The sequence below is a fragment of the Giraffa tippelskirchi genome, chromosome 10, assembly GCF_054371585.1.
Source record: "Giraffa tippelskirchi isolate mGirTip1 chromosome 10, T2T-mGirTip1v1.2.pri, whole genome shotgun sequence".
Lineage (NCBI taxonomy): Eukaryota > Metazoa > Chordata > Mammalia > Artiodactyla > Giraffidae > Giraffa > Giraffa tippelskirchi.
This window is the reverse complement of record NC_137284.1, coordinates 113,291,903-113,305,701: the sequence shown is the minus strand read 5'-3', so window position 1 is coordinate 113,305,701 and position 13,799 is coordinate 113,291,903. Positions and strand designations below refer to the sequence as shown.

Sequence of the window (13,799 nt, the reverse complement as noted above, 5' to 3'; positions counted from 1 at the left end):
TGAGTGACTCACTCCTTGAGAATATTGCAATTCATCCTGGTCAAACTTGGCTTCTTATTCCTTCATTAAAAATAAAACAAACAACAACAGAATAATCCCAATTATTTTGCATCTGGACTCTCTTCCAGAAGTAACAACGCAGTCCCAAGAAGAATCAGATGCAAGGGGAAACTGTTTTAAGGACGACACACAAGGACGTTCATGATTCCTTCTGCCAAACCGAGCACACGTGGAGGTTTTCGGCAGGTATCAAGAATAATCTTCCCTGTGGATGGGGTCTAACATCTTACACTTCACTTCAGTGCGTGACATCTTTATATATTCTAGAGAAATGAGAGAAAAATAAATGAAACCATACTCAAGGATTACAAATACAGAAATCCCCTAGTATTGCTGACATGACATTTTTTTTCTTTTAAAGTGCAATGATTTTTTTTTTCACTTGCTCTTAACTCCACACTGGATTTGATATTTTCAGCATAGGCAAGTTAGAAAATCTGGAGTTAATGTTCCAACAGGCACTCCTACTGTCAGCCTCTCATACAGCCTTGCACCTGGCTTGGCGTGCATCAATGCCCCCATAGTGGCATGTCATCATTTCAATAAATAGAACTCAAGTGTTACAAGATAACACGGGATTCTTGGGAGACAGAGTTCTGACACATGTGAATATCTCATTATACATCCAGGCCTTCTGCCAAGCAGAAGGAACAGAGGGATCACCTTCTAAACATAAATATTATAGGTCTCTCTTGCTCCAAGGAGCAAGTCCAGTATATTTGTTTCATTCACCACGTGGGTCATTCTCCCTCCACTGTAAAGAAGATTCAGAGAATTAAAGCTATGTTAGTAGAGCATGATGCTTGAGAGCTTTATACAAACCAGTGAGGCAAATCACTTGTGGTTTTCATACCAAGCATACCTCCGACTGGCTCCATATAAATATCCCTTTCAGCTCAGCACTCCATACATACCACTATGAAATACTGTACTCCATGTGAGCAGAGACAAAATCCCATTGACTCAGGAAATACAGGTTCACAAGCTCACATGTTCATCTTCCACACAGGCCCCTTGGTTTTGGGGCTAGCACAGGCCTGGGACTGGAGAAATCTGAGGGTTTACAGAACTTTCTCAGCTGCTGACAGGTTTCCAGTTTGAGAAAGTTATTTAAATTATATCCCAGTTGCTTTATCTCAGAAAGGAGGGAACAGAGGTGACTACCAATTTTAACTACAGCAGAAACAGCTAAACTTTAAGCAATTCCAAATGACTCAAACTACAAACATCAAATTAATCTGTCACCTAAATCTCCCAGTCCTACAGGTGTGTTTTATATTTGTCCCTAAAATATCAACCAACCCACATACCTCCCACAAGAGTAAGTTTCCAGGTCTTATTGAGTAAAGCATCTTGAGGCATTTCTTATCCTGTGCAGAATTCTATAGCCAGTCACTTAAAGCACTCCTGTATATTTAAAAACCAAACCCATACCAGGCAAGGGGTAAGCCACAGAGCAACCAAGCCAAGTTGCCTGCAGAGAACAGAAGCAGGAGTCATGCTCATCCTTGTACGCTAGGTGACCTATAGTAAAGAAAAGAGCTTTGGAGGACAAAGAATCTTCTTACACCTATGGTCACTGTGCTCTGCACACCACAGTGATGAAACCTCAGCTGGGGATGTGTTTTATGACATGCAGCATGAAACAGTCAGGGATACAGGCTCTAATGTACCAACTGTCCTCTTAAACTAAAAATTACACTGCAGCCGTGAAAGTCAGAAACCACCACCACCCATAGGAGACCAGCAGAGATGAGAAAAGATACAAGATTAAGAAAAAATGTCATCAAGGTATAAACCAAGGAGGAATAAAGGACATAGTGACCCCCACAGGTTACAATATTATCAGAACAAAATGTCTTTCTAGAGTGGTTCAGAGGAAAGACTACACAGTCACCATTACCACTGCTGGACACACACATATAACTGCTGCTGCTGTTGCTGCTAAGTCGCTTCGGTTGTGTCCAACTCTGTGCGACCCCACAGATGGCAGCCCACCAGGCTCCCCCGTCCCTGGGATTCTCCAGGCAAGAACACCAGAGTGGGTTGCCATTTCCTTCTCCAATGCATGAAAGTGCAAAGTGAAAGTGAAGTCGCTCAGTCGTGTCTGACTCTTCGAGACCCCAAGGACTGCAGCCTACCAGGCTCCTCCGTCCATGGGATTTTCCAGGCAAGAGTACTGGAGTGGGTTGCCATTGCCTTCTCCGACATATATAACTAGTTTACTGTCAAAGAATGCATACAAAGCTCTACTTTCCAGATCCTAAAATAGAACTAAAACAATTTCATAGGGATAATTTATTAAGCTAGCAGTGATCTTCATATTAAAACACAGGAGATATAAGACTAAAGGCTTTTACATGACATCTCACCAGGCTAATCTCACTTTCCTTCACTAGACAAACACATGCTCTCTGGGGGGAAGGGTTAAATCATGCCCTTCCCCCCAGTTATAGGGGTTCACTTGGGTGGGATGAAGTAACTCTCCTCTTCAGAGAACAGGCTTTTTCAAGGCGGAGGGATAGTTAATTTGAGGATACAACTCACTTCTCCAACTAGCTCTCCACACCATCTCTACTGCACCAACTTATCCATTCAAAAAACATTCATCCAGCACCTACTCTGTACCAAGGTCCTGTGCTCTCAGCACTGCTTCTTCCTAGCAGAGAGAGCTGTATCCAAGCCCAATTAATTTCTTGATTGGATTAACTTTTCAAACTCTATATTCATGTTTACCTTACCAGCGATGCCAAATTCATTCAATCCCCAAGGGCGCCAGCATCCTAGTTTCAAACTAGGAGCCTCTTCATGATGATCCTATAATTACACCTTGATGGCAAGAGGACCCCCACCCTTGGTTTCCGAGCTTGTCTCTCTAGAAAATCTTGCCAGTTCCTTGTCTTCCCTCTTCCCTGCCAGTTCTGTCCTTTCCCCAAACATTCACTTACTCAGTATCTCATCAATCTAATCATCCCATGATGAGGTGCCCTGATCTATAGGAGCTCATCCCTTCCCTTACATAGGCAACTCCTACCTTTCCTACAGAATTCATGTGAAAATAATCTAAGCACCCTCTCTATGTGTATCAATCACCTTCCCCATGAAAAAGTGTCCGTAGTGATAGCACTGGCTACTTTGTAAAACACCTCCAATTACAACATCTCAATCAAGCCTCACCAACACTGTGAAATAGTACTTAACTAATTTTACACATAAGGAAACCAAATAATGAAGAGAGAAGCAGTCAAGACCAAAGAGACAGGAGTCTGAGGCCTAGAATCTTAAAGGCCTAAGTGAATTTAAGAGTAGGATCTAGCAAGCAGTTGTCAGGAAGGAGCCTGGAACACAAGAAGCTGCAAAGGTTCAATGACAGAGTACACGAGGAACATTTGCACACTTCATGTGTTCTTCAGCTAAAGGGGAAACATCCATCTGGTTCTTGAAGAATTAGAATCTTAAAAGCAGCATGATCAAGAGGGGGAAAACCTGACTACAAAGAATTATAAAGTTACAAAAAGAGAGCAAGGATGCCAGGATTCTCAGACAAAGAGAGTGGAATTTTGTCAACAAGATGAGAAAGGGACTTGTCTTCTCCCCAATGTCCCAAAAGATTAAGATATGGTGACGTGCCCACATGCCAACCACACAGGTGCCAATCTCTCAGTTATCTGGACTCACCCTCTCACCCATGAGCCTCGCCTGGCAGGACCTTTCCATTCCACCCAAAAGGTTTCTCCTTGTTAGGAGAACAGGAGAAAACACAATCCATAGAAAAAATTTTTTAAAGAACAGTGTGGGAAAATTGCTTATGATCTGCTTGACAAGATGGACCAATGCTCTGATTCTCTTGTCTACAGCTTCCTGAAGGACCCCCTCCACCCAACCCTGCCCTCCCTGCAGTGGACAACTACATCTGATTAAAGAAAGTAGGGAACTGATGGTCAACCTCAGCCTAGTTTCTGTTAGATAAAGGGATATTCTGCTATTTTTCTATTTAGATAAAAAATGCTATGCTTTTACTACCCAACTACTGGAGAGATTTCTCTTTAAGGTTTCACTGTGTCAGGATTTACTTGTTTGTTTTTTCATTTGTCTGTTTATTCATTCATTAAGCTTTTCATTGAAGTAGAATGTGCCACACAGGATTATCTTACATGCAATACAGGTTTTGTGATACAGCATCAAACTAAGCCTTTAGAAAACACCATTGCTTCCTAACAGGTAACAGCTATACATCTTTGAGTCACAGTACTTCTTGGAAGAGGTTCCTTATTAGTAAATGAGGGATAATAGTTAAGTGGTTTTCTGAAAGCCAAAACAAATGATGAACCTGAAAGTATGTTGTAAGTGTTACAGTGTGTATACCTATGGCTGATTCATACTGAGGTTTGACAGCAAACAACAAAATTCCGTAAAGCAATTATCCTTCAATTAAAAAAAAAAAATTAAAAAGAAGAAAATAAGTGTATTTACCTTTAGGAAACTTCCCAGGAGCATGTGTGTGAATGTACATGGGTGTTATCAGCAGCTGTGGCAGGAATGGCTTTGTGTCCTCCAAGTAGTATCACCATTACCCAGGTACAATTCTCTCTCTGCAAGCATCCAAGATCCAGGTAGAAACAAAATTTGAGGACATCTGCCTAGACACCTGATCCCAAATAGTATGGATAGTATGTTGCTGCCATGCCAACATCTAATTTTCTGTCACTCTAACTCTAGGCCTCTTTTTTTCACTTTGCCCTTGCTCCAAGAGCTTCAATAGTAAAGATACGTGCTGCTGCTGCTGCTGCTGCATTGCTTCAGTCGTGTCTGACTCTTAGCGACCTCATGGACTGCAGCCCACCAGGCTCCTTCATCCACGGGATTTTCCAGGCAAGAGTACTGGAGCGGGGTGACACTGCCTTCTCCGAAAGATACCTGAAATATCCCAAACCCCATGATTTTGGCATCGGGGCAGGGGGAATCATCACCTCTATCTTCCTGGTGACCAAAAAGCAGCTGAGAGTCCCTTAAAACAAGGAAAGAACTTTCTGGAAGAAACCCTAGTGGCCTCCAATCTGGCAACTGAAAGGAGCCCAAAGTGAAGGAGAAGTCACATAACAACCAAAGGCAGTTTTATTAGCCTCATTCAATGGAGCAAAACGTGGACCAAAAAACTCATTATTCAAACCAGATGCTGATTTTGTAACATTCACTTCAATGATGAACTGTTTCAATTTTCTTTTACTTCAAATATGTAATATAAAGCAGGCAAATCACTACACTAATAAAGGCACACTGGAAATTTATAAAGTCAGTTTGAAAAAGAACTGAATGTAGGAAACCTGTTTTCAAAAGTTCATTGCCAAGAGCATTTTCTTTTTTAGTCATGTGACAAAAGAACTGCAATGATGGGTCTAAGACAAGATCAATTATGGGCAGCAATGAAATTACCCTTTAATGATGATTAGCCCCAAATCTTGATTGCTGCCAGTTCAAATTCTTTGGTCACGAGGCACACAAAGCGCTGTGTTTCTCCGTCTCAAACAAGAATGAAGAATGGGCCCTCAGGCTGAGGAGTCACATAAGACAAGGAGGTCGACCACACAGACCCCAAGTGTCTAAGAGAAAGCAAAATGTTCATACAATGTTTACTAAGCACAAAAGTTACTTTTAAAAAAGGTCTGATGATGTCCCTCTTAAAAATGATGATTCTCTGTCTCTTGTCTGAAGAATGAAGAGGAAAACAGATTTCAACTCCAGAGAAACAGTGAGTAACTCTGGCGAGAGATGCAGCTGAGTGGGTCCTAGCAGAATGTGGGAGCAGACTGTGGGGAGCCCAGAAAGGAGACTTTGGCCTCGGGACGTAACCCCAGAGGGAAAGGAGGACAATCCTCAGATTCAGGGCTATTCAGAGTTGATAGACCACAGCTGTGCAGTTTCCAGGTTCTCAAAGTCAGGCTCAGTGAACTGCTACCCTACAAACAATGCAGACTAACCACCAGGGGCCACTTCCACTGCTTTCTGGAGATACAACTAGAGCATTTTAGAGATGGAAAAGATCAACACCTTCATTTTACAAATGAGAAGACTCAGGACTGAGGAGGTAGAATGAATTCTCATGAGACTAACTAATGGTAAAGCCAGTTCTCCAACCACCTGTCCTGACCGTTAGCCCCCTACTTCCCCTTCAGATGATGGTGAGGCTCTGAGGAGCAGTTTCTAAGGACTGCTATTGTCCAGCAATCACTGCAGTCCATCGCAACTAGGATAGGACACACTCCTCTTCTACCTTGGGTGTGCTCATTTGGTGATTCAACACCAGACAGCTGCAATGGAAAATCTACATTCTCACTGGAGCCATAAATCCAATTTACCAAAATCTACCACTGGCCAGGTGCCATATTAGGACCAGTGTTCACTCTCTTTACAATACTCACTAATCCAGGAGGTGTTTATAACCTCATTTTACTGAAAAATGAGGCTTAGAGAGGTGATGTAACTTGCTTATGCTTACAGCGCTAGGTAAGTGGCAATCCTGGCTTCAGACCAGTTTCTCTAGCCCCTTAAAAACATTGTGCTTCCTACTACACCACCAGTCACCCAAGTTTTGCAAAAGGAAGCAGTCCCCATTCAACTGATTATGACAGCGACTCAAGAAGCTCAGCCTAGTGAAAATGGCTGAATTTTTTTTATATAAGAAACAAATGGGTCTTGAACAAATGTAAGAAAACTTCTAAAATTTGGGTGTAAACATGAGCCTTTTGGTTACTTAGCTAAGGAGAGAAATTTCCTGCAAAATTCCAATTTGTTTTCATCCTAAAATCTTCATTCCACAGATCCTAGATATTCTGTTTATTCTTCTTATTTTCTCTTTCAAACAGAAGCTTAAGATCCCACAGCAGAAGAGAAGGGACAATAGGAATCTTAAAAAGCAGCAAAGACAGTCACCAAAGAGCCAATAGACAAGACCACAGAATAATAAGAGAACTTCATTATTATTTCAGTTCCCAGCCTTCGTGTGGCCAGCCAGCCTCCACCCACGCTTCCACCTTCTGGCAACCACCTGCCACCTTCACCTCCTGGAAGCATGGGCACTCGGCCAGCCAGGAGATTTCTGCTCTCTGACTGAACAAACACCTCCTATCTTCCAGTCTGAACACAACCCTGAAACAAGAACTCATGGTGGGTGTGGTGCTATGGTAGTTTGCAGTCTTCTGCCTATAGGGAGGCTGGCTTGTTTAAAGCGAGAACATTTCAAAGAGGGCTATGTTTTTTTTTTTTTAATTGAAGTATAGTTGATTTACAAAGTTGTGTTAGTTTCAGGTGCATAGCAGAGTGATTCAGTTATACATATGTGTAACTGAATAATCCCTCTTTCCCCTTTGGTAACTTTAAGTTTGTTTTCTATGCAAAGAGGTCTATTTTCAACCAAGGGAAGATCTGCAAGGTTTAAGTCTGATTTCCTCACTACACAGACCAGACAAATAGGAGTGTCACCCAGGTAAATGAGCATGGTGTGCTCTCAACAAAACATAACCAAACTCATTTTCCTAGTGACTTTTTGGAGTTTATTTACTGGCAGTTTCAGGTTCTGGAAACACAAAAAGGAGCTAATAGTGTGGTGAGGCTAACAATAGCTTTGAAAGGATGAATAGTGAAATCAGATGATGAGCATGAGAACATGAAGGTATGCCAAACACTGTAAGGAAATAACAACAGAAGAACCAGGGAAGCATCATCAAAATGAGGCCACATGAATTGGGTTTACAAGATGAGTGAGTGAGTAGTCAGTCGTGTCCAACTTTTTGCAACCCATGGACTGTAGCCTGCCAGGCTCTTGTCCATGGGATTCTCCAGGCAAGAATACTGGAGTGGGTTGCCTTTTCCTACTGCAGGGAATCTTCCAGACCCAGGGACTGAACCCACATCTCCTGAGGCCCCTGCATTGGCAGGTCGATTTAATATCATTATCTTGAAGAACTTTCCATATCACTGCATAAAAAGTTTCCATGTTCTTTTTAAATGCTACACAATATTCAATTGTATGGATGATTCAGTTTATTTCACCAGTATCCTACTAATGGATATTTGAATTGTTTCCAATCTTTTTTATTACAAACAATGATCTAATGAAACACCTGCCTTTATATGCATTCAGAGGTACCTGCAGGGAAAAAGTACCAGTGCCAGATCGTTGGGTCAAAGGGTAACTGCATTTTTAATCTAGATACAGCCAAATTGGCCTTTATAAGGGTTGTGCAATTGTTGTATTCTTTTGTACTCATGAGAAGCACAGTGACATTTTTTCCATAGCTGATCGACAATGTATGTATGATTATCACACTTCAGAATTTTTGCCAATCCTATGAAGTAAAAAGTGCTACATAACTTAAATTTGCATTTCTCTTACTATGTCTGAGTCCGAAGATCTTTTATTTGGTTTAGAGACAATTCGTATTTCTTGTTCTGTGAATAATTTGTGTTCTTTGCATATTTTTCTATTGGTTTGCCAGTCATTTTCTTATTCATTTATAGAAGTTCTCTAGATAGAGAGATTAGCCCTTAACCACTGTAAACTTCTTCCCTCAACTGTTACTTGTCTTTTGAATTTGATTATTGTTTTATGGTTTCTGAATTTTGAGTCATAGTTTATTTAAGAGGTTTAACTATTTACTTCAAAGTTAAAAGGAATTTACACATATTTCTTCTAGTTCTTTTACTTTAAGCAGATATGTATATTCATTTTTTGAAATCCTAGTTAAAAATATCATTTCTCCACTTTTTCCAAATGAAGTAGACCATTTTAAGAATGCCTTCCTGATATATCCCTTCTTTCTTTTCTTAATTCTTTTGAATATCACATTGATCATCATATAAATTGAACTGTTAAAATGGAATTTATTTGAATGGTATGAGATATAGAACCAAGTTCACCTTTCTCTGGATAGCTACTGAGAAATGAAATATTTCCTGCCATATCAACAAACAAGGATGTCACAGTCATCAGTGATTGCAGCCTTCCAGTATGGGCTGGTGAGCCCTAAGGACACTCAGAAAGGAGAAGAATACCGGTCATCAGACTGCAGCCATTCCCTACAGTGAGCCTCAAGGAAGTTCAGGATGTGAAAAACAGGATGCTGGCCCAGGATAGCTGAGATCCCTATGAAAGGAATGATTTCAGTGAGTGCAGATGCTTGCATCTTCCCATACATAGAAAAGCACTGAATTTCTTAAATTGGGATATCTGGTTTTCCTTAATTAACAACAATCTTTGGCTTTCAGACTAACCTACCCACCCTTTGTTGCAGAACTTCTATATAACCTGGCTGCTCTCCTCACCTCCTTGGAGCAGTTTTCACAAGGTTATTTGACATGCTGTCTGCCAGGTGTGAAGTCCTAAAAATTCCCACTGAATAAAACATAACTCTCAAGAATCTGCCTGCAGTGCAAGAGACCAGGGTTCGATTCCTGCGTCAGGAAGATCCCCTGGAGAAAGGCATGGCAACCCACTCCAGTATTCTTGCCTAAGGAATCCCATGGACAAAGGAGCCTGGCGGGCTACAGTCTATGGGGTTGCAAAGAGTTGGACACAACTGAGTGACTAACACTTGACTCAACTTTTAGGTTGTGACTATTTTTTTAAGTCAACACTACCCACTTGGTCCAAGACCATATACTAAAAATGTCATCGTTACCCCTATTGGAAACATAATTTTAAAATACTTTTGTATTTGTATAGATAGCAATCTGGATTTTTATAAACTCATGTTTCTGATTCTGTAGACATTACAGAGGTAAATACAAGTTATGCTCCTCAATTATTTATGGGAACTGCCAAATTTTGTTAAACTGTATTCATGCAGCAGGATCTTTCCTCCCACATCATCAATATCTTTTCAGTGGATTCTTGACTTGAAGAGATAATTTTTCAGACTTCAAGCCCAAGAGACCAGCATCTCAACTGACCCCAAGAGAACTGTTCTGAGGAGGTGAGGGGAGGAGCCAGGTTATATAGAAATTTTGCAACAAAGAACAGGTAGTCTGAATATCAAAAGATCATTGTTAATTAAGAAAGACCAGATATCCCAAGTTAAGGAATTTAACAGTTTTCTATGTATGGGAAGATGTAAGAGTCTGGGCTCACTGAACTCACTCCTTTTATATGCATCTCAGCTATCCTGGGCCAGCATCCTGTATTTTTTTCACATCCTGAACTCCCATGGAGCTCACCACAGGGAGTGGCTGCAGTGCTAGGAGCTGTTAGATCACAGGTATCCTTCTCCTTCCTGAGTGTCTTAGGACTCAGGAACTCACAATGGAGGGCTGCAACCACATATGACTGTGACATCCTTGTTTACTGATATAGCAGGAAATACTCCATTTCTCAACAGTCTGAAATCATGTCACTGATCATTTCATTCATTTAATTAATATTTGCTGAGTACCCACAGGGTGCCAGGCACTATTCTAGGAATTTGGGACACAGCAATAAACAAGATTAAAAAAAAAAATCCCTGCTCAATTTTGTCCTAGCCTGTTTTCTCCCTACCCTTCACTGTACTTGTCCCCAAGACAGCTGTTAACATTACCTATAAATATTTATAGAAGTTATATGCTGATATATTTATATATTCAATGAAACCCAACAAGTTAAGTCTGAGATCCAGGAGTGAACAAGACAGATGCTTTTCCATGTGTCCCTCTCTGGCCTTCCCTCACCTTCCTGCTCCAAAGGCCTTCTCCTTTCCTCATCCTCTAAACCCTACCCATCCTGAAAAACACACTCTGTACCTTCAAACTCTATAAAGACTCCCCTGAGCACCCCAGCCAGCGGCAGGGGCCATCAGCTCCTATCTGTCTTGCAACATTATTGACCATAAGTGTGAAAGTACTTATGCTTTTTTATGCTGTTTTGTTTTACTTTTCATTTAGTTTAATGAAACTCCCAAACGGGGCAGAGGTCTCTGAGGACCACATGCATCTTTCCTAGCAGAATTCTGCAATCATACAACGTGACAACAAAGGGAACACTCTGACTTCCAGTTCACCAGCCCATCTTGGTGCTTGAGGAACCTGAGGCAGAGAGAGGTTAAGTCATAGTATCAAGTGCTATAAAAAAAAAAATGAATAAATATGAATGGCAGACTGGCAGGCATCTTGCCCTTTGCTCCAGAGGGAGAAGATGTCTGAACTGATAGCTGCAAGCAGTTCTTTTCCCCTAGAATCCATGCATCTGTTTCCAAGATGTCTGACAATTTGCTGAGAGCCACTGCTAACCCAGAAAAGCTACCCCAACTGATGGATTTGCCCCATTCTGCACTGTTGCCCTCTTTCCAATCCTTACTGCCTGAAGACTGCTGGAGATCTCAGTGATGTTAAACAACTTAACTCTAAGGCATAGATTTTCCAGATGCCAGACTGCTCACATAGATTTTCCAGATGCCAGACTGCTCACCCCTCACTGTGCCACACACCCCCCCCTCACCCCGCAATGAAATCCAGGTCTTCCCTATCCTGCCGTGTCAAGGCTATACTCTCTGCCAGGGAGCTGCCCCTGCAGGAAGCCCGACAGTGCTCTGAAGGAGGTGGCTGGTTACCAGCAGGAGTACCCAGGCACAGGTAAAATGGAAACACAGTTTAAAATATCTACAAGTTCAAAATAAGAACCCTGGAATAAGTATTATTTGGAACACACTGGTAGAGTCCAGACGTCACCTACAAACCCATGAGATGTAACATGATGTACAAATGCCAGGATCTTTATCGTAATTTCTATGTCTGTTTTCCCATTATTCATAAGGAAACTCAAGGGGTGGGGGGCGGAATGCATGATGTTTTCATCCCACTCCTTGTGCCTACTGAAATGGCAATGGGTGCTCAGTAATGTCTCCTGAATCTCCTCAAGTAAAATACCAGTTAATTCATCGCTTGAGCTGAAAAAAGTCAAATTTAACAGAAGCACAGTCATGCACATGTGGCCAGTATAGATAAGAACGTCTCCTGTTTGTACATTTCTCTGCGGTGCCCTGAAGAACTGACAGTCTTAACTGGCCACAGATTATAAAGCACACGTTCATCAAATTAGACTGGAGGTAATTGCCCTTCAGATGTTATTTTAGACAGCTGGTCCATTATTCACAAGTAAATCTGTGCCCTCAATTTATAATAATCCTTCAACGTCATGGTCTTTTGGTATAACTGAATCCCATGACCTTGGAAGCCATCAATAGTTCTCTCTCAGGCCACTTCTGAGGACTATGAGGTGGCAATAATCACATGGGAAGAAAAATCCTGGTTTTCAAAATCAAAGAATACTCCTTACATTTATGAAAATCTTTGAAACAGATTTCCTACCTAACAGCAGCTAGCAAGTGGCCTTGTTTATGTCTATTTAAGTAAATGAATTATTAAAAGCAGAAAAAAAAAACATTCTAAGCTCCAATTTTAAATCTTCTTTTACCTGATTTTAGTTTCCTTGGGGAAAGAAACAAAGGTTCATGCCTGAGCCAAAACCACATGACATATGAGTTCTTCCGTCAGCGGTACAGGTGCCAGTCTCCTCTGATGTGCTCCCAACATTCTGGTCCAGTCTCTCTTCCCATCCCTCCCTGCAGGCAGGACCTCTTCCACCCAGTCTGGACTCTAACCCTGTCTGGAACATGCTCTGCAGCTCAGCTTCTGTGACTATCTGAACCTCACTCCCAGGAACTGGGCCACTGTGACCTAGGTCAGCCTAACAGTAACTGCTGACCCAGACCATAGGCTCCAGTTCTGTCTAGTCTCTCCTTCCTGGAGCTGGGATTGGTTCAGGCAACTAGGGTAAGACTGAGCCAGCAAGCAGAATTTAAGGGGCCATTCCAGAACTGCAGAGGAGGAGGAAATAGGCTGGGGGACAGCTGGCCCGAGCTGTCAATGCAACCTGCCTTCCATTAGCCCACTGGACCTGAATAGATGGATCAGTAAACTATTACTGCTTCTAAGGTCAGGTCTACGCTGGAGCACCATCCACCAATGCCACCCATTCAGTAACTGCACACATTTGTTCATTAGTTTGTTCATTTGTTCATTCATTCATTCTCTATTTAAATGAGCCTCTGCATAGTACGGTTAGTGAAGTCGCTCAGTCATGTTCGACTTTTTGCGACCCCATGGACTGTAGCATACTAGGCTCCTCTGTCCATGGGATTTTCCAGGCAAGGGTACTGGAGTGGGTTGCCATTTCCTTCTTCAGAGGATCTTCCTGACCCAGGGATTGAACCCGGGTCTCCCACATTGCAGGCAGACGCTTTACCGTCTGAGCCACCAGGGAAGCCACATCTCAATATGGCAAATCTACTACACTCATAGTTAGCTTGAACACACTCAAGTATGAACTTCCACTAACTGGAACAACAGGATTCTTTCATAAAAGGATACTTCAGCCATAACAAAAACATCAAGTTATGATATTCTATCTAAAACTGCTTCTCCCCTTTCTCTATTAGAAGAAATCTGTTATATTTATACTTAAAAATGTCCAGTCAAGACTATGGTTTTTCCAGTAGTCATGTATGGATGTGAGAGTTGGACTATAAAGAAAGCTGAGTGCCGAAGAATTGATGCTTTTGAACTATGGTGCTGGAGAAGACCCTTGAGAGTCCCTTGGACTGCAAGGAGATCCAACCAGTCCATCCTAAAGGAAATCAGTCCTGAACATTCATTGGAAGGACTGATGTTGAAGCTGAACCTCCAATACTTTGGCCACCTGATGCGAAGGA

The 13,799-nt window shown here is 41.8% G+C and overlaps 1 protein-coding gene and 1 long non-coding RNA gene across 6 annotated transcripts in view; both read right to left on the bottom strand.

Moving 5' to 3' along the window:
* JAZF1 (JAZF zinc finger 1) overlaps window positions 1-13,799 on the bottom strand; it is a 331,360-nt gene that overhangs the window by 257,078 nt on the left and 60,483 nt on the right. The window contains exon 1 of one of the 5 annotated variants that reach the window (XM_081534951.1): window positions 12,503-12,783. The exons of the other annotated variants lie outside the window; for them this stretch is intronic. Coding sequence (XP_081391077.1) covers window positions 12,503-12,560 — 58 coding nt within the window. The 5' untranslated portion in view covers window positions 12,561-12,783. Of the gene's footprint in view, window positions 1-12,502; window positions 12,784-13,799 lie in introns of those variants that run through there. 5 annotated transcript variants of the gene reach the window in all.
* LOC145523843 (uncharacterized) lies at window positions 8,081-10,841 on the bottom strand. Its single transcript, XR_014066921.1, has 2 exons — window positions 10,276-10,841; window positions 8,081-9,179 (listed from the first exon to the last, which is right to left on the bottom strand). It is a non-coding gene; the product is annotated as an uncharacterized LOC145523843 (long non-coding RNA).